This window comes from Colius striatus, chromosome 1, assembly GCF_028858725.1.
Source record: "Colius striatus isolate bColStr4 chromosome 1, bColStr4.1.hap1, whole genome shotgun sequence".
Lineage (NCBI taxonomy): Eukaryota > Metazoa > Chordata > Aves > Coliiformes > Coliidae > Colius > Colius striatus.
Genome location: NC_084759.1, coordinates 19,440,859 through 19,466,980, shown reverse-complemented (window position 1 = coordinate 19,466,980; position 26,122 = coordinate 19,440,859). Strand labels below are relative to the sequence as shown.

Here is a 26,122-nt window from a genome sequence, read left to right as displayed (position 1 = left end):
CTGTGAGGATCTTATGGGAGCTTTACTGAAGTCCAGATAGATGATGTACACTGCTGCCCTCTTGTCTACCAGGCCAGTTGTTTTATAGTAGAGTTTATTAAGTTGGACAAACATTACTTGCCCTTAATGGATCCATACTAAGTACTCCTGATGACTTTCTTGTCTTTATGTGCTTGGAAATGGTTTCCAGGATTAGGTGGTCCATCAGAAAAAATTTCTGAAAATTTTGAGCAGTCTGGTCTCTCCTGCTATCACTCTTTCTTTCTTTATCTTGCTTTCTCTTGCTTGCTATGTAAACATAGCTTAATTTCATAAAGTATTTTCAAAGTCTTGACTTTCTTATTCTCATATCCTCTTTTCTTTCACCCGAACTTGCTGGTAGAAGTTACATGTGAAGCCATATGCCATAACTAGTCTATGACTTAGTTTCACCATTTGAAAAATAAAGCCATACATGCTCTATAGGAGCCTTGATGCTTATCTGGTATATTTTGTCTATGCCTTGGTTTATGTAACTCAGTTAACTGACTGGTTTGGGATTCTTGTATTTCCTTAGGTATAACATTGATCCTGGGTTGTACTGTCCATTTTTCTCTCTTGGGGCCTGCATGGAAGGTTTGAACTCTTTGTTCAGTCAACTCCTAGGAATCTCTCTTTATGGTGAGCAGACACGGAGAGGAGAGGTTTGGTCTGAAGATGTTCGAAAGTTGGTAAGTAGACTTGTTCTGGCATCTGAAACATCAAAGGGAAGTTAGACAAGATGGTGTGTTCCTTTGAGCCATGAACTGGATTTTGTTTTTAAATTACTTGGGTAAGCACAGTCTTATTTTAGTTAAGTTAGACCACAAAGGTCTCTCTAAGTGCCTTTGGTCTGCTTGGTATTTTATGGCCTTTATAATATGTCTCTATGTGAAGGATGCCTGAATCGGAAGCAAATTAGCTGTTCAAAGATTATTATTGTGTCTTTCAAGCTGTCTTTCTGAATAAGCCCTGCTAGTTTTCTTGGTTTCAACTTGCAGACAACTGTAATGCTGTAGGTGCATATTCTTAGCAGTCAAGTGTCTTTGCCTCGATTTTAAATTCCATATATCATCTTTGCTTTGAGCACGGTTTTCACGTCTTTATTTTTGTGCTCTCTTTCTAGGAGAGGGTGGAAATAAAAACTGGGCATCACTTTACTCATCAGGTTCCTAGGTTCCTCTGTTGTCCTCTCTCCATGTATTCACTGCCAGATCATTTTCACTGCTTTTCTACCTCCAGCAAGAGCCAATATTCTTTATAACCTGTGGGTCAAATTATAATCACCCCTTACTCTATATATTTTTATTTCTGTGGTAAACTAGCTTCTGTTACTATTGACTTCTCAGAAGTCATTTAGGGCCTCCAGACAATGTCACTTTTAGTATGAATCGGTGACTGATTAGTTTTGAGTGAAATGCAGAAATGGCTGTAATTTGAAGGACAAGTTGTGAATCTTGTGTGTATATGCACCTATATATTTTACGACTAAAATTATCAACAGATTTTACATTAATTATAGCCAGATTTTGGTTTTTATTCATTATAAATCTTTGGATTAGTATACCATGTCTTCCATTTACACACCTTATCAGTGTGTTCACTGTGGAAATGGTACTTTGTTTCCTTCAGGCTGTTGTTCATGAAACTGAAGGTTTGCTAGGATACATCTATTGTGACTTCTTTCATCGACCTGATAAACCTCATCAGGTAATGTTTATGATCTGATGCCAGCGTGGGTTTTATTTGAGTAATGACTGTGACGTTGGGGCTATTTACATTCAGTGTAAGTTCAGTAAAAGTTATCTCAATTTAAAATCAAACAGGGGAAATACTGTAACTTCAAATGTGATTTTAGGTAAAATATTTTTGCAAGTAAGCGTGCATTTAAAAAAATATCACCTCATGGGTTGAACCCAGACTCCTTGTTCTACAGAATGGCAGGCACTAAGGAATATCATAGAACTTGTTTAGAGAGATAGTAGGTTTTTAAACCCCTGTTTTCTGTCTGATAAGTTTCAAGTTAAAATAATCTGAAACTTTCATACTCTCTAAAGATGAAAGCTCAAAATTATAACTAATTTTTATCCAAATTTTGCTTACAACTGTAGAATGTTCCAACTGTTACGGCTCACTCGTGCTGCCTAGTGCCAGTACATTAACTATATGATGCAGTATGGTAGGCACTTCACTCTGTAAAAACATCTGCAAATTTCCACCTTTAGTGAGGTGGTAAGTGGATAAACTTTAAATCTACATTAGTTAAATACGTTATTCTGCTAATATTTCACAATGTACTCGGAGTGCTGTGTGTTTTCTAAAGAAGTTACTGATGAAGAATGAGGAGAGAAAATCTAGAAATTTTGATTTTGACACATTAGTAAATTTCTTTGAGCTATTAACATTTTTTTTTTAGAAAAGTTGAGAGGTTTTGATAATTCTAAACCAAATTATTTGCTAAAAGCAACAGTCTTTATGGAATAAGGTAGTATTCATATGAATATGAAGCAAATAATAAAGATGGAGAAACAGCATGCTGCTGTTAAACAGCACTGTTAATGATCATTGAATTCAACTTGTGTAACTGATTGAATAGTTTAATAACTTACTAATTGTTTTAATATGTAATGGCATTGGCTATCCATATTTATTTTTATCTTCAAAAGGATTGTCACTTTACAGTTCGTGGAGGCAGGCTAAAGGAAAATGGAGAGTACCAGCTACCGGTAGTTGTTCTTATGCTTAGTCTGCCCCATTCAACAAGGAGTGCACCAACGCTACTAAGTCCTGGTATGATGGAGAATCTCTTCCATGAAATGGGGCATGCTATGCATTCTATGCTGGGAAGAACTCGATACCAACATGTCACTGGTAAGCAACTTATAATAGTGATTTGTTTTGTTTTAGTTAAATATTTAACTTCTGAAGAGAGTACATAAAAAACACCAAAACAAACAAACAGTTTGAGTCATGTGCATACTTCTACACCTTTGCTGAATTGAAATACCAGTTCCCTAGCTATTGTCTAAAACTCAACCAAATAACACTTGAACATTCTTCTTCTCCTAATAAGAATTAGACATTCGTATCTTTTCTTTCTGTGCTGCTGATCTTAGTTCTGTTGGTGGTATCCACTATTGCAAGTTTGTCTTATGTGGAATTTATAATAGTGGAATAGTTGGAGGATTGAAAATAAATTGAGCTAAACTTGCACCTAGTGTAAAAGCACAATGAAGCCTGGGTTGGAAATGATTTAGGAGTCTGAATTATGGAAAATCAGTAAATTAGTTCTTATAAAGAGCACACACTGGCAACATGGAAAATCTATCAAGCCAGACCTTTTGTAGTTGTTTCTGATTAAAGCAAAGTTGATACATTAAAAATGTATTGTATTTGCAAGCCTGAGTAATTGATAGACTTTTTTATCAGATGTAAATGAACATCAAATAATATGCAGTGACATCTTAGTGGGTTAGTGGATGCACAGAAAGGGAATATTGCCTTTTTTCATCTAGCCTCCCTTCTCCTAGCGGTGGCAATGAATGATACGACTGACAACTTGCAGGCTGTTGTGTCCTTCTGCGGTTGTGGCAAATGGGTCAAAGACATGTTCTGGCTAAAGCTGCTTGGCATGCTACTTTTCACACTGTCAGACAGCTTCCTTATGTATCCTTTTCTACAATAGCGTTGTGGAATTCTGTTTGCAGTGGACATTTAGTTATTAAAAATCTCCCATAACTATACATACGAAAATGTAGCTCTCTTTTCTGAAGGGGTTTTTTTTCATGTCTTACCATTTTTGTGATATATTAGTGATATGAAAGGTAGTCTCTGGTAGAGTTATGTTTTGTCAACAGATGCTTTGTATCCTGTGACAAAATATTCTTTCTGAAGTCTTCCCACTTCAGATTAAAATAGACTGGGCTGTTTGTGTCACTACTGGACGTTGCTAAAGCAAATGATCACTGCGTAAGCTTTTTCAGTATAAGCTCTGTACACACTTTGGGACTGTTTTAACTGTTCTCTCCCACCCATATGGCTGTGCTCATCTTGACCTCTGTGAGTACTTAAGTGCCCAAAGTAACTACTTTGACGGAGTTCTCCTGCAGTCAATCATACATGTCTGCATGTCAAAATCTTGAAGGGACAGGAAATGGGTAATTTTGAGGCTCAGGCTTTCCGTGAGCCTCTGTGTATGGTTTAAGTGTTGCCTTAGCTCCAGGCAATCCTGCATCCCAGGGGATTTCACTGCAGATCTAGCATTGCAAAAGCAGCTCAGAGGTCAGTTCTCTGCAGAGAATCTTTTAAGTTCAAAAGGGTTTGGAATGTGTGACAATCAAGTGACTTTTCTGTTAGGGGCAATCTGCTCTCATGAGACAGTAGGGTGGCAAACTGTGGAAACAAGGTGACTGCAAGCTATTGTGAGCACAAAAAATGTTGTATTTGTATTCCAGAGTATTTGACATCTTTCCTACTCTCCTTTAACTTCCCTTTTATGATTAGTATTCCTAAATATTTGGGAAACTACTCTGCTGCTAATGGCCCCGAAACTTTCATAAAACTACATGATTTTTACTTCAGATGTGCTTCTTTTTAAGTTAATATGTCACTTTACTATACGCATTTGTGGATTGTTTAATGCGTATTAGTACAAGACTTTTTAAAACCCAACTATATTCCGTTTTGATTTACTGTGCAGTAGAGAATACCTGCATGTGTTTTACCAAAGGACTGACTGACCCCAGATAACTGCCCAGTCTTTTAGATTTCTGACTTTCAGATAAAGTAATTTTTCAGGACTTTCTTTCATGATTATTAAAGTAATTCTATCATTTTATTAAGGAGCACTGGGAAAGCATAAATGACATGGAGAATGTCAGTCTGCAAACATTTGTCTTGAGACCTGCTTTGTTTTACGCTTTTTAAAAATGATTTTCAAACAACAACAAAGATGACTTTACTAATGAAGTGAGATGGCATAAAAGAAGGATTGGGGTGATGTGTAAGAACTGAATGACTGGATACTGCAGTGTTCAAAGTAAAACGCAATTCAGAACTTCACAGTGCAGATCATCATGCCTTTGGAGTACAAAGAGAATTTATGCTGTCAAATGAGTATTTCAACAGTGTTGGAAGAACAGGATAGTTTTACGTGTTAAATAGCTAATGTGTCTCTGAAAGGGATGAATGTGATTTAAAATTACATTTTAGATACATCAGGTGTATCTAACCACAGCTTGATTAGGAAAGATACTGGAAAAATCTCATGCAGTGCTTGAGCATGGTTTTGTGTCTCTAGTCTGAAGGTGATTTCAAACCCAAGCAGATGCAGAGAAGATCTACAAAGGATAGTCTTTTAGACTTTATCTTGCCTCCAGATAATGATGGCTGAGAGAACGTATTGTCTCTTTCCATTTAGGAGATAATAAATGTGTGAAATGCATTTTATACTGAAGTGCAGTATTGGTCTGAAAACATTGAATTTGTAATCTGTTTATATTCAGATATTCAGAAAAATTTGGAAAGATGAAAGGAGTGTTTTAAAAGAAACAACAGTCTTCAAGAAACAATAGGAGAAGCAAAAACTGTACTTAAATTTAAGTTTTGAGAGTTGACATTGTCTCTAGCAGACAAGAACAGAGGTGATGACCCAGTGAGTCTCCTCTTAAATGATTTTCTACATTCCTAACTTTAATAGAGAAACTAGAAATGCAGCTTTGATTTAGTGATGTGCTATACTACTTAATAATTTCCGTTGTGTAAAATACTGATAAAGATTAGAGTAAATAAGGTTTTTGGGAAATTACATTTTGAAAAAACTAACTGCTAAGATTACCTCATCGCACTTTCTTAGAACACGTCTTCAATCTGCAAGGATATTCCTTGGATGAATTACTTGGTATAATAAAGCAAGGTTAATATAAAGCGTAAGTAAACTCAGCAAACAGATGGAAGCTAAAAATTGTAATTGTGAATGGGATTAAGGCAGAGTTTTGTTTACACTGTAGTTTGATTTAGGTTTAGGACACTTAAGTTTCATGTAGAGCCAGTTAGGCTACAGTCTGGTTTAGTTTAAAAAGGGTGTGATCCAGATTTTTATAAGGTGCCTCACCCAGCTGTTCAAATATTTTGTTTTACTTTGTGATTTATAGTAAAATGTGTAGGATTATAATGAAGCTTTTCTGGCAATAAGTACAATAATGCTATGGAAATAAAATATTGACTTAATAAACCAACGAACATTAAAGTTCACCGAAAGTCCAAACTACAAGTTGTTAAACCTTCTGGGTTAGTTAACTATATGTGTTAACAAAAATAGCAAATGCTAATGTGTACAATTATTCTACCTCTAGGAACCAGATGTCCTACTGATTTTGCTGAAGTTCCCTCAATTCTGATGGAGTACTTTGCAAATGACTATCGAGTGGTTAACCAGTTTGCAAGGCATTATAAAACAGGACAGGTAGGGAAAATTAATATGTAAAATATTGAAATAGGAATAAGTGTATTCAGGAAAAGAATTACATTTTCATGTGTTATTTGTTGTTAATGTTTAAAGTAGAAATAAACTATGGGTAGCAATTATTTTAATATTATCATTTCAATTATTCAGAAAAAATGTTAATATTCTCTTTGCAGAAAAGATAAATGTAATCTGTAAAAGAGTACCAGATACTTATATCCAGGGTTACAATTACATATTTAAAACTTTCTTTTACTGCAAAAGTTGTGTAGTTTCCAGATTTCTATATGAATCAAATATGTGGAATATTTTAATGTAATTTCAGGTAAGTTACAACAGAAATAGTGATTTGATCATTGAAATGTCTAAAGTCTGTCTTAAAATAATGCTCAAGTCCTAAATAATGGAAATAAGTGGAACTCACCTGCAGAGTTTAAAAAGTCCCATCTTTAGCACAGTGTAGAGTAGTGATTGAAATATTTTTTAATGAAAAGTGTACTCTCTTATTTAGGATTATATTAGAATTATGTAGATTCAGTCAGTCATGAATCTCAGCATTAAAACGGATCCTTTTTTTACATAGAGATAGTCTATGCCAGTCTCCTGCAAAGATCTAATTTCTAGGGGAAATTTAGTAAATGGTGCTCTTTGGAACAAGGTGACTTTCAGTGGTCACTGTAGCACATATGGCAGCAGAACGTGATTTGCGTTTGTACAGCCACTTGAAAAATACAAACCAGTAAACAATAACAAAAGATCTTTTTCTAGTGCTTTTGACTGAGACAGGTTTCAGTGTACTCATGTATTCATGTGATGGCTGAAGAATAGACTTAACCATCAATGCAAAACCAAGGAAGCCTCTTAAGGTGTGTAGTGTTTGCACTTCATTGAAGCCTTTTATCCAATATTAAGCATTCAGTCTATTTCAGTATTATGGAAGTGGAATTATGCTTGCCTTCACTGAACAATTAGAAAAATATGTTGTTTAACTTCCGTTTTTACTGTCAGAGGAAATTTGCTCTGTAAATCTGCCTTTTTTTTTTTGACAAGAGTGATAATTTCTGCAGAGTTGATTGCACTAAGCAAGTATCCTTGAAACCTGAGTGTTAAAAGTACTCAGCTCGAGAGTGCTCATCATTTATATGTTTGAGTCCACATACTGAAATACTGCTTTCTCTATAAAGTTCATGTAGTGTTTAAACACTGTGGAGTTAATCTGATTGCATATTGAGTACAGAGAATGAGTTGTATGAAAACATCTGAAAGAGATTTGTGGAATATTATTTATGGCTTTGTATTATCAAAATGGCTTAACAAATCTAAACCATGTTTGGTTGCAGTGCAAAAGCTAAGAACCAGACTCTGTGTCCCATTTGGCATTTTCATAAACTACTTCTGTTTATTGGTGGTGAAATCTTGCCCTTTCAGAGAGCAATTGAGAGAGGTTTAATGTGGAAATTCAGTCTTGAAGGGGGCAAGAATTGATTACGCTGGAAGATGAGAATATGAGCCTGAAAGCCTTGTGTGGGTTTTGAAGGCTTTAGAGGACTTCCTTTTAATTGCTTTTTATATAATTGAGAATGTACTTTTAAGCCATTATCCAACATGTATAAATCTGCTTTTACTTACGTTGATTCATCTAAGCTAATTTTAAGAATCCGGTATCAGATTTCTGTATCTGTCATTTAAATACAAGTAGATGGAATTCATCTTTTCTGCTCTTGAAATTTAATGATTGGTACACCAATTACTTTTGTCTGTTGTGTATATGTTACAAAGTACTTTAAATAGAAAATCCTATCTCTCTTACATTTGCAACTTCACAAAAAACCTTTTGGGGCTTATATTTTCTGTTCTTGTTCGCTGACTGATTGTTTTTGTGTACAAATAGAAATCTGAATCCATGTTTTTTGCTCCAGTTTTTTTAGTTATTTGAAAGAAAAATGAGTCCACTTTATCTCCTTTTCGAGGAGAAAAATGTGGATGTAGGTAGGAAGGTGGATGAAACAGCTAAAATGTGAAATCTGTAAAACCTTTTCATCCAAATATTGTTCCATATGAAGACTTCCATAAAGTTTCTTGTGAACAGAGTGAGCTTTTCTATGTGAGGAGAGTTTTTCCTGTACCAGCTACAAACATTGCTCTACTGGATATTGTCAAGATGGTATTTTACTAACCTAGCTTTGTTGAGGAGACAGTACAGATAATTTGAAAAAGCATCCTTCTTTCAGCATTGCTGAATATATGCAATAGTTTTTTCTTGGTTTTTCCATGTAAATTTCAGATAGTATTATTTTCTACACTCCTCCTGAACATAATTATGTCAGAAAAAGTTGGTAGCGTAGTCTCAGCTTATGATTGCACTTGCCATAAAAGCCAGTTGTAGAAGGACTGATCCTGAAGATCCTCACTTAATATCAGTGCTTACGCTTATGGGAAAAGGAGGGGAAAGAGGTGTTATTTTGATTATTAAAACATATCAACTGTTGTAACCTGGTTTTTAGTAGCATTGCAGAAAAAAAGTAAATGGTTGGCAAGCTGTCAAAGATGAGAATGTGTTATGCATGTAGATAATGGATCATGAAGATCTAGTCCAAAATGTCTTGAAGTTTATAGAAAGCTTGTCTCTGCTTTCTGTGCATTTTAGATGGTTGTGCTGTTGAGTACTGAGGAATGAAAATGCTTGCAAGCTTTTCTGGCAAAAGGAGCAAGTCTTGCGAATTTAGTTCAGGAGGCTGGCCAGCACAGAAGTATTTGTTCCAAGAAAGTAGCTAGCCTAGTTCTCCTTTCATCTTAAAGATAACTCAAAACAGAAAATCCTTGAGAAAAAAAAAAAAAAGAATAGAGAGGACTCTGTTAATTAATTTGTGAAGTTGCATTTTCAGATAAGATCATGAAGTCAAACTGTACCAAAAGTAGTTCGTAACTGTGCTTAGGCAGACAATTTAGTCCATGCGTAGTGCTCTGTATCACTGTGTGTTTGTTTAATTTTCTTTCTGAAGTGAACAGATATGTGGTAGGTCTGTTGAGCTAAATTATTTTAAGCCTGTGTGTCTTTGGAGACTCTCTTGAACAAAAGCCAGTATTTCAGCTGTTCAAATTTGAACTGACTTCATTTTTCACAGAGATGAAATTACAAAGGCAGTATTGTATTAGCATGATTACAGGAATAAGCCCACAGATAGTAAACAGTTGCAATGTGGTGTGGTCTACACAGCAGTAAGGAGTTAAATGTGCTTTGAGACACAGTGAATTTGGTTCTTTTAGCCACCATGGCAAACATGCTGAAAAATTCATGCCAAGATCTTAAAGTTACTTAATATAGAAGGATGGAAAGGTGGAACCTGAAGTAAAGCATGTGGTGTTTAAGCTTTAAAAATTAGACAGTTATTCAACTAACATAGTTTTACCAAAGCTCTGTAAGGTCTTTCATTCAGAAGGAGAATGACCATTTGATTCTGGTTTTATCAGCGAGCTCATCTTTCAGAATAAGTAAAATAATCATGCTGATGCTTTTTTTTTTTTTCCCCCTTCACTTAGATGCTTATTAAGGGGCTGTATAAGACAGTAACGGAGCAGGATGAAATATTTTCTATTGCCCTGAAATACTGCATCTTCCTCTGTACATTCAAGACCTCGGCATATCTGTATGCATGACATTCGCAGAAACAAGCTTTAGAGAGGAGTCGTGTTCTTTTAAAAACTCTCTAGGATCTCATTTGAGTTAGTTGAAATATTAAATTTTACAATTTGTATAATTCTTTCAATTTAATCTAATCTTGGCTATGTTTTTCTGGTGCCAAATTCTGCTTGGCTTGTGAATGATGTTCACTACGCAATATTTGAGCCAGATCAATAGCACTGATAGATATAAACAAAAGAAGATTTACCTCTTGTGCATTTTTTGTCAATAGGTGTTGTTATGAGAATGATTTTAAATGTTCTTGTTGATTTTAATAGTCTCAAACAGTAGAGCTTGATCTTCAGTCCAGAGTAGATCCACTTTGTTTGATATTCATGTGGCTGCAAAAAAGATAAAAGTATTTCCTTGGAGGCTCATAGTATTACCTACATTTTACTTGGTCTCTAGAAGGCAGCGCTAAGCCAGCTCCTGTGCAATGAGATTTTAGGACGTGATTGATCATTCTGTGTTTCCCCTCAGGAGTTCAATTTAGAATAGGATAGATGCTTGCATCTGATGCTTGCATCAGAACATAAAGAGAGGCTGGCTGCCTTTTCAGTAGTCTTCTCTGCCTTGACGTCACATATTTGCAGTACAGTCAAAAGAAGACAAGACTCTCTTGGGTGAGGAGTCTCTAAGGAATGTTTAGCTCCGAAGTGAGAATGAGACCTGCTTCAGTTGTTTCTTGAACAGGGCTGGATGTGACTAACTCTCTCAGGGAGCACACAAAGTCTGTCCACATCGTTGAACCTTGCTGCTCTGTGCCCCAGTGAACTGCAAACTTAGATTTCCCAATTCAGTTGATGATCTATGAGACTGTTGTTTACCAAAACGCCAATTAGAAAAGTCTTTGTCTCCTTTTTTGATTTATTTTGTGTACCAGCTGAAAGCCTGTGCACTTAAATTCCTCTTGCTATCATTTAATATAGCCAAAATACAAACTCTGAAAATTCATTATATTGAAAGGGATAGTTTGACCTTACTGGTAGGAGTGCTCATGGCTTATAACACAACAGTTATAATTGTGAAAGACACATATTTCCTATTGCCAAGCTTTTGGATATTCAGCTCTTTAATACTAGCAAATTACCATTTAAGAATTCCAGACAGTTTTTTCATACTTTACTGTATCCAAAATACAAGTGTTCCCCTAGAAGAAATCAATTTTATTTCATTCCATACAGCATTACTTAACTAAGAAATGAAAGCTGCCAAAACTTGCTGATAGATATGGTCCTTAATAACAAAATCTATTAAAAATTCTATAGGTTTCCTTACACAAGGATTTCTTGCATTACAACTGAACTTGTGTTATTGCAAACCCACGTGTGCTTTAGTTCCAGAATGCAAAGTGATTTCATACAAGAGATTTCATACAGCCAGGAGAAAAATTGTCCAACCAAAATACTTCTTACCATTCATTTATTTTTTCTACTTTGTTTCTTGCTTTAATAACTTTTCTACTTAATTAAATAGTATTTTGAACAATAACAAGTCCAGTATAGAAGCTCAAGATAGTCATCTACTAAAATCTTTATTACTGTGAGTAAATGTGGGTGCTCTTACTTTAGTAGTCCAAAATTGGCATTTTTCTATTTGGGAAGGGTAAATACTGTCCAAACAAGGATATACTGTAGGACAGACTTCATATTCATTGGCTCATTTTTCTGTGTTGAAATTTAACAACTGTTCACATTTATGACAAGTAAAATAGTAGGTGATGTTATATCCCATTCTTGACCCAGCTGACATTTCTCTTGAAGAAGAAGTTGCAAGTCCTGGCAAGTGATTGCATGAAACGGCTGTGAAACTTGAGATTTTTTCCATATCTGCTTTAACTTCCAGATTCCACAGAGTTAATTGATAACATTTTTCTCACTTATATGTAAGTTCTTCAGAGTTGGGCTTTTATTCGCTGTGCATTGTTTGTCTTGAAGTAATATAATTTGGACAGAATCTAAACATATGCTTACCATCAGGATCTGTAGACTTTCATGTATTACTTCAACACACCTTAAGTGTAGCTATGTTCTTAGAGTTCAATGTAATACTAAACATCTTTATTACAGCTTGTAGTAACTTTCTTAATATTTTAGCACAAATCCAGTTATTTAAACTATATTTAATATATTTAATTGTGCTGCTAGCAAAAAAAAAAAAAAAGAAAAGAAAAAATATCTGTTGAAAAGCTTCAGGAAGCAGCAGGTGTAGGGTCAAGTATTCACACACAGATATTATTAAAAATCTGACATTAAAAACTCTCTGGATGCACTGGTAGCCATCTGGATAAAAGCCAAAAGGAGTTTGCTTAATGAGTTGAAAAATGTCTCTGACTTCAGCTTGTGGTGACATGGATGATTTTATTACCATAGATGTGGAGTAAATTCGACTTTGTTAAAAATTTCAAAGTGTAGATATTTACTGCTCAGTATGGCCAAATGTTTTTATGAGGGTTAGAGTAAAGCTTGGTACTGTCCCAGTTGAAAACCCATCAGCTTGATGGGATTTACTTAGGTCTCTGTGTAAATCTGAGTGAACTATGTGCAAAGACCAACAGGAAAATCTGTTATGCTATCTGCTTTTGAAGAGTGGGAAGCCTTTAACTGTCCTATCTGTTCTTAAGAAAGTTATAATATTTTTAATGGGTATAGAAGGGAACATAGGCTCTATGTATAGGAAAACAGACAATGAGACAGTGATTTCTTGATTGCTATGTAAATTACTGCCAATATATTTATTGCCAATGTAATATTTTATTTAGCAAATGAGATTTCCTTTTTTAATGCAATGCACTTAAAGCATGTACTTGTTACCACCAGGAGTGTTTTTTTGTTTGTATTCAGCTCTTTCTACTAGTAAGCATACTGTTTACAAATTTATAACAATTCTAAATGTGTACTGACTTCTTCTTTTTTAATTCAAGCCACTGCCAAAAAACATGGTGTCAAGATTATGTGAGTCCAAAAAGGTGTGTGCTGCAGCTGATATGCAACTCCAGGTATGTTGTTTGTATTCTAGTCTCTACTGTCTATCCAGAGCTTACAGAACATATTTCTTTCTATTTATTTATTTATTTTTTATTTTAATGTAGACACATTATCTTAACTACATGCACATTCACCAAAATGAAGTCTTGCTGATATTAATTTTCATGTTTGCTTTTGTGAACTTATTCTATGCTGTCTGCTTAAAGCTAAATGTCTAAATCTCTAGGAATGTACTGAGAAAACCACAACTTTTGAAAACGGTTGGATTATCTGAATTCCCAATGTGGTTTAAGGGTGAATTCTTAAGTTATCAGAGTCAGTTAAGGAGAACTTGCACTAGAGGCATTATTGTGTACCTTGCGATCGTTAAAGTGTAGCATGACTGAGGCTACTTCGTTAAAATCAAACCAGCTCATATATTTACTAGAATGGGATTTGATCTCTTGTCTTAGGCAATGCGGTGGTTTAGCTATGGGTGGGTGCAAGATGCCCACCAAGTCATTCTATCACTCCGCCTCCTAAACTGGACAGGGGAAGAGAAATATAATGAGAGGTTCATGAGTCAAGATAAGGACAGGGAGATTGCTCAGCAATTACCGTTCCAGGCAAAACAGATTCAACTCAGGGAGAAATAGTTTGATTTATTAATGAACAATCAGAATAAACCAGGGAAATGAGAAATAAAACCTAAATTTTAAAACACCTCCCCCCACCCCTCCTTCTTCCTGAGTTTCTTACTCCTTCCCCTCAGTGGCACAGGGGGATGGGAAATAGGGGTTCAGATGGGCACTGCTGCTGCTTTCTCTCAGTGGGAGGCCTCCTCACACCTCCCCTGGTACAACATGGGGTCCCTCCCATGGGAGACAGTCCTCCATGATCTTCTTCATACAGTTCTTCGTGAACTGCTCCAGCATGGATCTCATCCACAGGCAAAACAGTGCTTCAGGAAGAGGCTGCTCCAGTGTGGGTCCCCTTGTGGATCACTAGTCCTGACAGCAAACAGTGTGGGCTCCTCTTTCCATGGGGCTGCAGGTCCTGCCGGGAGCTGCTCCAGCATGGGCTTCCCACAGGGCCACAGCCTCTCTCAGGCACACACCTGCTCCGGTGTGGGGTCCTCACCGGGCTGCAGGTGAGTCTCTGCTCCCCCATGGCCTCCATGGCTGCAGGGGCAGGACCTCACCATGGACTGCACCACGGGCTGCAGGGGAACCTCTGCACCAGTGACTGGGCACCTCCTGCCTTCCTCCACTGACCTTGGTGTCTGCAGAGATATTCTCACATTCTCACTCCCTTTTGTTGCAGTTTTTAGCATTCACTCCACAACTTCTTCCCTTTCTTCAGCATATTAATCACAGAGGCATTACCTCCATCACTAATTGGCTCAGCCTTGGTCAGCAGTGGGTCTATCTTCAAGACAAGTGGCTTGTTTTTAAAGAAGCCAGTCCTGTAGCCTGGGACCATCAGAATTGGTGCCTGAGTTATAAAGCTGTAAGACTTCTCTCTTGCAGTGTTAGGAGCAGTAATTAAATTCTTAAACCTTTATTTTCTCTGTTTAGATATGATTTATCAATCATTCCTATAAACAAACTATCAGTGTTGCTTTTCTTCAAATGAAGTAAAGGAAATTATGATTCTGTCTCAAATGGGTATTTAGGTTTATTTAGGCCTGCACCAGCAGTTCTCTATGTGAGCAGTAGCATTGCATTAGCATCCAGCCAAGTTTTTTTACAGTGAGAGTTTGACTGCATTTAGTATGCTACAAGCTTCTGCTGGGTGTTTTTTGTGATTTTGTTTTCTTCCTCCTTTTACCTTAAGCCAGAAACATTTAATTTTTCCTTTTACATTTGACCTAGTGTTTAGGTAAGATAACTCTACTATTATACCTTGATAAAGGGTAGTCGTTATTTTTGGAGATGTGGAAAGAAACAAATTTCAAGATCAGATCTTTGTAATTTTTCACTTTGAATAGTGCCTAAATGGTTGCAACCCATAAGTATGAGTTGTGATGGTTAATATGTATTTGCTATAGTCTTGTCAAGGTTTGAGACCATATTGACAGCATAGGGGCTAAATGGGCTTGGATACCAAGAACAGTTTGTCACAAGTATATTAACAAGTGAAATGTTCTCCCTGTCCTGTGGTGAGGGACAGGGTGTGCTCCAGAACTAAGTCAAGGAGGGGTTCTTGCATCGGTCCATGGGATGGGCTGTGCAGTCTCCCAGCCACTGCTGGCCCTTAGCTGCTCCTGGAGTCTCTGTAGGGCCTGCTCCAGAGTGACTCCATAGCTTTAGAACTGGAGAGAGAACACCCACTTCTGGTGGGCTCAAGTTCCTACGGGTGCCTAATAATTGACTGGTGCTGGCAATGATGCAGTGATTAAGCAGGCTTCTTGCCCTCAAATTACTCTACTGTAACTAATGTTCAACCAGTTTCAACCCATGCCAAATAACCACAGTGCCACACTGAGTAAAATTATTCATTTCCTACTTAACAGCACGTTGTTTTTGTAATACTTGCAGAAGTATGCACTCATTTCAGAGAGACAGACTGGCAGAGGCATTCTGTTTATTAAAAGTACCCCAGAGAAGTTGACTGCATGGCAAATACAAAATTCATACATTCCTTTATAGAAGTTTGTATTGTTGCTTATGCAGATTTATAATTATAATAATTAATTGGAGAAAAAACCATATATTTCAATCTGCAGATGCCAAAGTACTAATATATGTACCCAATAAAAGCTGAATGATGACTCTTAATACCTTTCCTTCAGACTTTGCAAAGAGAGTATTCTAGATGCTATGTAAACCTTATTTAACCTAGAAAAAAAAGAAAAAAATGCTTATAAATTTTCCAGCAGCAGGGAAAATTGTTAAAGAGTCTTTTGTGGTCTGTTCAGAAAATAAGTGTACTGACACGTGAAAATAAGAAATGATAATTGTTTTTAATCATAACTATACTACCTCTCAGTTTTCGGTTACTCATGAGGAAAAACGGGGATTCACACATCTTCTCCTAAGACTTTTCAATGCAGATTGAGTCCTAGAGTCTTTCAGTCAGTAATAACTTCACTGGAAAATGCATAACTGTTTACATATTAATTCTATTAAGCAGACAAGGAACTAGAAGGAAGTGGAATCAAGTGGAACTAATAAATAACAATGTCAACGCAAAATAGAGAGTATGAAGACATAACTATTTGATGGCTTTCTAACATTTTAAAATCTTTTGGGAAATGTGTGTGAAATTAGAAATTATATTCTAGCTACTGCTTAGTATTAAGTGTTGGCATGCTCCTCAGCAGTGTCACCTAAAATCCTGTGGTCCTGGGATGTGTCTCCCTTTCCCATTTCAAACGTCAGTGTAAACTCAGAGAACTGTAGTTTGTAGCTAGGGTGGCTTATGGCTATAAACTTCATCCAAGTTTATTTTAAGGGATGGATTTTTTAACTCTACTATCCAGGTGGCCTGGCTCACAGCTTTCTTCCCACATTTTACATATGCCAGGATAGGGGGAAGGCTTATAGCTGGCTTCAGTGACTCATTTCCCTATCAAAATGCTGTTCTTTCGGCAGTCCATTTCACTGGCCTTCAGCTGACATTTCCCCACTGCCTAGCTGTGAGTTGAACTTTTGCTCCAGCTTCCTGGCCACAAACTACTTGACTCTAAATTTTACTTTAGAGAAGACCTGCTGCGGTGCAGTCAAATGTTGAAGTTCCTCATGTTTGTTTTGAGTTTTTTGGAGAGGAGAGGCAAGTCAGTGTAAAATGACTCCTGCAGAGTCACAAAGGCCTAGGATGGTGAGACAATGTGAATTTTCTAGGACTGCTACATCAGGTAATTTTCACATGTATTCATGGATAGTGCTGTTAGTCATGTTCTCAGTCACCCTTGGTACCGTAAATGCTGCATCTTTTGTTAAACAATGAACCAGGATTCTAGAGACCAAGTCTGAGGTTGGAAATTACACACAAAGGCATTGCAAAGCCACTCCCTGTCTTTGAAGATAAGCATAGAAATTTTAGAAGGCAACTTATTCAAACAGAAGGAATACATAAGGTCCTTTAGAAACGGTCACAATTTTAGTGAAAATAATTGCAGAATTCTTGATAAATTATTAAAGAGTTCAGAATGGTTTTGTATCCAAATTTCATAATAAAGAATCCTTTCACAAGTTGAGGCAATTGTGTTAATTCAGATCTCATAAAACATCCATTTATTAGGGAAAGAGAATGCTTTTTCTCCTTAAAATTTCTGCATTTCATGGTTATAATACCTAAAATGGTGTGGTTGTCTCATTGGGAATGGTATTGCAGTGCCTCTGGGAGTGTGACTGGGCCTGAATCTCTTGCCAAATGATTTGCCTCATCCCTTGCACAAAAGCTTTTTGAGGCTTCCTACTATAAGTTTTCCTATGAAATGTGCCTACCACAGGGTGGCCTGACCTGAACTCTCTAGTTTAAATATCTGGATCCACCAAACTTTGCAAACGTACCTTGTGTTACACAGCAGTGGGTATTGTCATCTTCTCCGTTTCCTGCAATTCCACAGAACAGAAAGTCTTCATAATAAAACAGAATAATTTCAGTGATGGCACACACCGAGCCTTGTCACTGGCTTTTATCCATGCCTATTTCATGTTTGCTCTTAAACTGCCAGATACTCCACTTCGCTGTCTTTGCTTGAAAAGTCTTTTTATTGTTGTTGATCTCCAAACACTTCAGTAATTCATGCACCCATGTTCTGCCATAGTTAACATGTGCCTGCACAAAAATTGCCTGTGAACCAGCTCTTATCTCTGTTGAAGTACCCTCCTAGTGCAATTCGATCTCAGGGTAAGCTTATACTGCAACAATTTACTGCTCTGATTGTGAGAGCTAAAATAAAGGAAGCATCTGCCTTATTACTGCACTGTTGGAGTGCTCCAGCAGAAAGTCAGGAGCAGCAGCAGCTCTGTGTGCATCTTACATTCAGTGCCTGGGATGCAACTTGCCCCTGCAGGACTGATGTGTTCTCATGCCTATGTGCACACTAATTGGAACTAAGTCATTTGAGAAATGAAAAACTAAGTGAAAAAAACGAAATGAAAAACTAAGTTTTACTGTATTTATTTAAAATATTCTTTTTGATAATGGGAGTCACTGGAGGGCTTTAGAGAGATGTCTTACTTGTAAATAAAAGTGCAGGTGATTCAGTACTGCTAGTGTTCCTGGTCACTTAAAAACCTAGTAGGTGTACTGGAAAAACCTATTCCTCTCCTTGTGTGCTGTACAAAAGATAGAAGATTTACAAAACTGTGTGTATTTAAACTCTTCCCTCTTGCTGTTATCTCTCTCCTCTTATTTTTTGTTTGTCTTTTTTGGCTGTCAAATGCCAATGCCGTATGTCAAAGGCAAACGTGTATTTTATCTCTTCAGGTGTTTTATGCTGCCTTGGACCAAATCTACCATGGGAAACATCCTCTGAAGAAGTCAACCACAGAAATTTTAAAGGATATGCAGGAGAAAATTTATGGATTGCCATACGTACCTAATACAGTGAGTAGAAACACAGACTTTATTAAGCTACACATATTCTTTGATAGTATATTAATACCCCTGCTGCTCCCTGCCCTGTGCCTCGCACACTTGCACACTTATTATTGTCTTGTTATGTTGAAAGAGTCATCTTTCTCTTAGACTCTTTATCCAGAGAGTAGAGTGTTGGAAATTTTCAGCTAATAATGAAAATTAAATTAATGTGCCTTTTTTTTTGTACATGTTTAGTCTTGTCATACTGAGTTTTATTTACTTTTTTTTCTTCTTCTTAAAGAAGACATACAATACATTGGAAAGAAGGTTAATTCTAGCTTTGCAAATAACTGTTTATAAAAGGTAAAAAACTACTCTGCTGCACGAAGGAGTTTGTGTACTGTCAGTGTCAGCGTGTCAGAGCGAGTCAGTGTGAAGTTGGACTTGGAAGTGAGTTTTTCCTTACTGTACTGCTACGACCTTTGGCACATCGCTTATTTATCCTTTCTTGTGGTATTTCAAAGTGTTCAAGCCTTGAGTTCTACTGAACTGTGTAATTTTGATCTGCATCATGACTAATTGTGCATTTCTTCTGTACTTCATGTGACATCCAAAGGCTTAGTTTGCATAGATGATAATCATGGGATTTCCTGGGCTGTCTGGAACTCAGTTTCCAGCTGGAACACGACTCAAATCGCTGTTTGACACTTTGGTCAGAATACGTGGATCCCTTCTTTGCTTTCTGCTTCTCAGGAGGAATACTTGTTTCCTTAGCAAAAATATGACTTTCGCTCTCTAAGAAGGATATTAGGAGATTCATGCTTCAGCCCTATCGTCATCAAAGGCAAAGCCAAGGAAGTAGAAGCAAGATGTCTTCAGAGTACAGTGTCTGATTTCTTGCTGTTTTTATAAATGGTGTTTTATGCTGTTCCTCAGCAGATGTTAGTTATCCAGTGGATGTAACAGTTCCCTGCTTTGAAAGTTAGAATCATAGAATCATAGAATGGTAGGGATTGGAAGGGACCTTTAGAGATCATCTAGTCCAACCCCCCTGCAGAAGCAGGTTCACCTAGATCAGGTCGCATAGGAACATGTCCAGGCGGGTCTTGAAGACCTCCAAGGAAGGAGACTCCACAACCCCTCTGGGCAGCCTGTGCCAGGGCTCCCTCACCTGAACAGTGAAATAGTTTTTTCGTATATTTAAGTGGAACTTTTTGTGTTCCAGCTTCATCCCATTACCCCTTGTCCTGTTGCTAGCTACTATAGAAAAAAGGGATGTCCCAATCGCCTGACATCCACCCTTTAGATGTTTGTAAATGTTAGTAAAATCTCCCCTCAGTCTTCTCCAGACTAAACAGCCCCAGTTCCTGCAGCCTTTCCTTGTATGAAAGATGTTCCAGTCCCCTGATCATCTTGGTGGCCCTGTGCTGGACTCTCTCCAGCACTTCCCTGTCCCTCTTGAGCTGAGGAGCCCAGAACTGGACACAGGACTCCAGATGAGGCCTCACCAGGGCAGAGGAGGGGTGAGGAAGCAGAACCTCCCTTGACCTGCTGGCCATACTCTTCTTGATGCATCCCAGGATGCCATTGGCCTTCTTGGCCACGAGGGCACATTGCTGGCTCATATTTAGCTTATTATCAATCAGGACTCCCAGGTCTCTCTCTGCAGCCTGTACTGGTGCATGGGGTTGTTCCTTCTTAGATGCAGGACGCTGCACTTGTCCTTGTTGAACCTCATGAGGTTCCTCTCTGCCCAACTCTCAAGCCCGTCGAGATCCCGCTGAATGGCAGCACAGCCTTCTGGGGAATCAGCCAGTCCTCCCAGTTTGGTGTCATCAACAGGAGGGATAGTGTGAAGAAAATCTGGAGGAAGTCTGTATTTGCCATTCGAGTAGGTTTTACGGGCATAGGGCATTTGGCACTGGATGCGGTAGTATTTACATTGGCTGTGCTAATGTAGAAACTAGTGCCATGTGCAAGGCAGAAAGGAAGGATGCAGCAGACTGTCGACAGAGGCATAGAAAAGTAGCAGTCCATGAGACTTTGTTTTCCTGAAGAATTCAGATCTTGATTCCTGTCTGGCCCTTGTTTATGTTCAAAAGTACACAGGGTTTGCTGCTGGCTCCTGGAGGATGGAATTCCACTGGGATTTCTTTGCTCTGTTACTGAATCGAGAAGCTGACAACTGCCAAGCAGGGGACAAGGAAATGTATCTGCCTGTTTTTGTAGTGTCTGATGGTTTTGTTGTCAGAGGAGATTTGTGTTACTGAGTTTGGAAAGTGAGTAGAAGTTTTGCAGAGACTGGATTTCTGAGTCCTTGTAGTGCCTTTAAAAAGCGATCAGTCTTAGTTCTGACTTTTCTAAGAAAGCAAGATAAACTAAATAATAATGATCACACGTTTTCTTGCCGTTTCTTCATGAATGTACTTGGTGTCAAAATCTTTGCATTGTAAGGAATTCGGTACTCTGCATTTGCTCCAAGCTTTTCTTCGAATCATAGCTTATTTCTCATCTTTATGAACCCAGTTTCTATTTACTATGGCCTGCCTTGTAATGGATAACTCTGTCTGCTTTTAGAATGTTTCCCTTTTCTACCTTTGTCTCCAGGATACCCAGAGAGACTTTTTAAAAAGTATCAGGTGACCCTTTGATCAACCTGAGACATTGTCAGAGTTTCTCCCCATGATCTATTGCTTAGTCCCCTGCCTGTCCCCCAAGTTCAGATTTGAAAACTGCTTGCCTTTGAGACAGCCATCAAAACATAATGGTATGCCATTGTTAGTCCTGTGCCAAGCGCAATAATTCTTAACTCCTGCTGTGGGTTTCGTTTCAATATTGTAACAAAAAAATGAGGCACAGGGTGAACAGGCAGACAGTGATAGTGGAGATCCCAGCCTCCTGCAGTTACAGGAAAGAACTCGCAATAATGAAATGATTCTACAATAAACACCAACTGCCATCATCATCATGGTTGAATTTTCCTGGTGAAACACTGAATTTGAGTTACTGCTTCTTATTTTCCAAACAGTTATTTTAGACTTATATATGAATTGTACACTGTAGTAACCTTTCTCCATTCTAATTTGGAATTTTGGTGGGAGATGCTGGTTTGACCTTTGACTCTGAGGAAAAATGGTTTTGAAGAATGAGGCACAGTGAACATGGGTTCCTTTTTTAGATTGCTGCCAAATAGTTCCTTTCACATTTTTAAAAAACACGTGGCCTTCTGGTAAGCTTTTTCTTGTGTGGTACTTGACTACAAAACACAATGTTGGAATTAACCCCCACACATCATTTGACCCCCACACATTACATTTGATAGGGTGGAACATGTTGATATGTATAGAGCCTTTCTGATATTTTTTGGAACACTAAATAATTTGCTGTATACCGCGTTGCTCTAGCATGTTAAGTACATAGTAGTGCAGAAGAATCACCTCCAATCATGACCTAAAATTGACATCAGGTTATAGGTTTAATTATGCTTATATACTTTTGTCCAGAGTGCAGATTTCTTTGGCAGCTTGAGAACTTGTTAATGGCCTGTGGTTGTTAGTGACTGGAGAGACTGAAACACCTGTGAGACCAAATCTGTTAGCCAAGTTTGCCAACAGAAAACTCCCTAGAGGGAAGAAGAGTATGAAAAACTCTATCACCAATGTGGTTGTTAGTCCTCCTTCTTCCTGCAGCTGGGGGGACTCTGCCCAGACAGGGATCCTGACCTCAGAAGGCTTCACCTCAGTCCTTGTCTTAACCTGCTGGGATTGTCTGTCATGTTCCTGACAAATGAAAGCAATGGATGAGATGCAACCTAACATTTGGAGTACTTGCACAGGGAGGCTGTCTGGCACTACAAGAAGACATGTCTTGCCATAGGTGCTGTGGGCATGAGGATTTCATTAACAGGACACATATAAAAGGCCTCTAGGAGGTTGGTCAACTGAAGAGGGGATGGTGTCACTTGACAGAGAACTAGCTTCTATGCAGGGAGAAAATAGTTTCTGCATCACTCATGGTTACCATGTGCCCAGGCCTCTGTTTTATTTTGTTGTAAAATACCTGAAAGGAAAAGAACAGCTATATGCCTCTTTTTCCTTCTTAGGAGTTTGAAAGTGACCTGACTTCACGCTTAGTTGTGTTAGGTAAGCCAGAGGCCAAAAATGAAGACAATGTATTTTCTGAAGTTCTGTGTCATAGTCTTGTACTGATCGTGATTGCTGTCAGTGGTGCCACATTGGAGAGTATAACTTTTAACATGTCTATTCCTAAGCCTACAGAGGGCTGGCTGGCAGTTTGAGTGAAGTATCTTGTTAATAAATCTGCTATCTGTGTCGTTGTGGCATCTGTTGACTAGGATTTCTTGGCAGGTCTTTGGAGTGACTAATAATGTGTAGTTATAACTCCAGTCCTGTAAAACATTTCATGTGAATATCAGTAACACCATAAAAAAGAATAGTCAGACTGGGCAAGCAGTGAAGCAGCTGTCTTAAATAAGTGATAACCCTTAACCTCTGAAGGTGAAAGTGTTTGAATTCTCAAAACTGTACTCAAGTGGCAAACATAAATCTTGAAATTATTGATAAATAGTAGCTGAATATTAAAGTTTAAACTGTGGTTTCACTTCGTATTTATTTATCTTAGATTTATTATTTTAAACTAATGTAACCTTAGAACCTAAGCAAAACTGAAAGCTAGACTGAAGGAAATGAAAAAGAACAGCTAAAAGGTAGAATTGATGCTGTTGGCAAATTACCAATACCAGGTTGAGGTGGAGGGAATAAAATCAATGCTAATCACTAGGACACTGAAAAGAACTAAGTGGGAGCAAAAGCATGTACATTTGACTATCTCAGAAAAGGAAATTATTAGAAAAGTAGAAGCCAAATGAAAGTGTGGGAAGCAGAAGACAGGATAATGGATCAAAAGTAAAATTTTGAAAGTTTCAAGAAGCTTAAAACCCTCAAATGCCAATAATGATTAAAAACTATACATCAGAAAGAGGAAGTCTGAGAGATATTTGCTGGAACTGGAAAATAGCAAAGTACGATGATTCAAAAGGTAGTGTGTAGTTATCAAAGACTGAAGCAAAGACACTGAACCAAAACCACAAACTATTCTGATGCAAAAAAAAATTGGTTATTAGGGACTAAGCCCTTTAAAAACATTAGGATAATAAAAGAAATCAAGATATGACTAGAGATAATTGCTAAAGGAGTACACAAATTCAGAACAAAAAAGAAATGCAAGTAGCGAAGGTAATAAAGTTCGTAAGTACTAAAGAAATACATGGAGAGTTGGGAAGAGAACAACAACAAATGTCATAGAAAGCAGAAATGCCTCTGCCTCAGTGAATTTTTATTAGGTAAGTAATACATGTGATTTTTGAGACAGAAACACAACTGAGATTGAAGAATGAAAGAGAATAGTTAGATCAGATGTAGTCAAGTCATCAGAATATTTTAGTTTGACAAAGCAATCACTGACCTGGAGGAATCATCACTCACAAACTTGTGAAAATGTGGTAGTGCTATTATGATTTGTCTTATGAAGGGAGGAGAACTTGGGAACAGTAGACTAATTGTTTAGACTTTGTCACTCAATAAGTAGTAGAACTAATTATTTAGCTGTTCATAATTACCTTGAAAACAAACAAGTAAGGAAAATAACTGTGTTTTTTTAAGAACCATCTGAGATGGAAAACTCTGCTTCTTAAAAAATTGGTTGATCTTAGGAATAGGACTTACTGTTGTAAGTCAGTCATATAGGCTTGACTGAACAGGAAACTCCTCAAGGAGCTCAGGAGGAAAAAGAAACTGTACGATCTTGGGAAGCAGAGACAGACTTTGCAGGAACAGTACAGAGCTGTGGTTCATTTATGCAGGGAGAAGACACAAAAAGCCAAAACTCAACTAGAGCTGAAACTGGACAGCACTGTTTCAGATCACAAGGAATGCAAGGGGGGAGGTCCCCACTGACTGGGAGTTAGCCAATGTTTTTCCAGTCTACAAAAAGGGTGAGAGGAAAGACCCAGAGAACTACAGACCTGTTCCTCTAACCTCAGTTCCTGAAAAAATTATGGAGAAGATTATACTAGTTACTACTAAACGGTGTTTAAAGAATAGTGAAGTCATCAGACACAGTCAACATGGCTTCATAGAGGGAAAGTCCTGTTTAACTGATTTGATATCCTTCTATGATAAGGTCACCTGCCTAAGGGGGTGAAGGGAAGGCAGTGGATGTAGTTTTCCTGGATTTCAGCAAGGCTTTTGATGCTGTCTCTCATAGCATCCTTCTGGACAAGTTGTCAAACTGCAGGATAAGAGGGTTCATGGTGCACGGGGTGAAGAACTGTAAGGGCTGAGCTCAAAGAGGTTTGGTTTGCAGATGATACAAACTGGGAGATGCAGTTGACTCTGTTGAGACACAGGAGGCCTTGCAGAGTGACCTAACGGACTGGAGCATTGGGCTATGATTAATGGGATTAAATTTAACAAGTTGAAATTCTGGACTCTTCACTTAGGATGGAGTAATGCTGGGCGCAAGTAAAAATTAGGAGTGTCTGGAGTGCAGCCCTGCAGAAAGACAGGTGGGGGTGCTGGTGGGCAGCAAGCTCAATAGGCGTCAGCAGCATGCCCTGGCAGCCAAGGAGGCTGGTGTACCCTGGGGTGCATCAAACCCAGCATAACCAGCCAGGCAAAGTCACAGATTATCTGCTGTATTCAGCACTGGTGTGGCCTCACCTGGAGTGTGCAGTTCTGGGCGCCACAATTTAAAAACAATAGCAATGTCCTTGAATATGTCCGCAGGAGGACAACAAAGCTGCTGAAAAGTCTGGAAGGAATGTCCTGTGAGGAGCAGCTGAGGACTCTGGGCTTGTCTAGTTTAGAGAAAAAAAGGTGAGGGGCAACTTACTGTTCTCTACAGCCTCTTGACGAGGAGAAGGAGAAGGAAGTGCTGATCTCTCTCTTCTCCCTGGCATATTAGTGATATAGGACATATGGAAATGGTTCAAAGGTGCCCCAGGGAAGCTTTAAACTGGACATTAGGAAGCCTTTCTTTACCAAGAGGGTGGCCAAACACTGGAATGGGTTTCCTTGGGAGGTGATTGATACCCCAAGCCTGTCAGTGTTTAAAAGGCATTTGGACAGTGTCCTTAATAACATGCTTTGACTTTTGATCAGCCCTGAAGTGGTCAGGTAGTTGGACTAGATAATTGTTGCAGGTCCTTTCCAAGTGAAATAGTCTATTCTATTTTACATTAAGAAAGCAATTAAATATGTAACCATTTAAAGAACAGTAAATGCCAAAAGAGTGTGCTTTCATTCTTGGATGCTGTTCAAAAAATATCATGTCTGGTTTTCAATTTTAGTAGTGAGTAGTGTTGTGTCCTGTAGTAGGTTCTACCTCTTAAAAAGATGTAGAAAAAATGGAAGAAATACAGAGAAGTGGCTTTGGAAGGTT

At 38.0% G+C, this 26,122-nt stretch overlaps 1 protein-coding gene across 1 annotated transcript in view; it reads left to right on the top strand.

Annotated features, from left to right (window-relative positions):
* Positions 1 to 26,122, top strand: part of MIPEP (mitochondrial intermediate peptidase) — a 70,272-nt gene that overhangs the window by 25,471 nt on the left and 18,679 nt on the right. The window contains exons 11-16 of the mRNA XM_061992778.1: positions 557 to 710; positions 1,651 to 1,728; positions 2,685 to 2,889; positions 6,372 to 6,481; positions 13,087 to 13,161; positions 18,569 to 18,688. Of these exons, the coding sequence (XP_061848762.1) occupies positions 557 to 710; positions 1,651 to 1,728; positions 2,685 to 2,889; positions 6,372 to 6,481; positions 13,087 to 13,161; positions 18,569 to 18,688 (742 nt within the window). The remainder of the gene's footprint in view (positions 1 to 556; positions 711 to 1,650; positions 1,729 to 2,684; positions 2,890 to 6,371; positions 6,482 to 13,086; positions 13,162 to 18,568; positions 18,689 to 26,122) is intronic.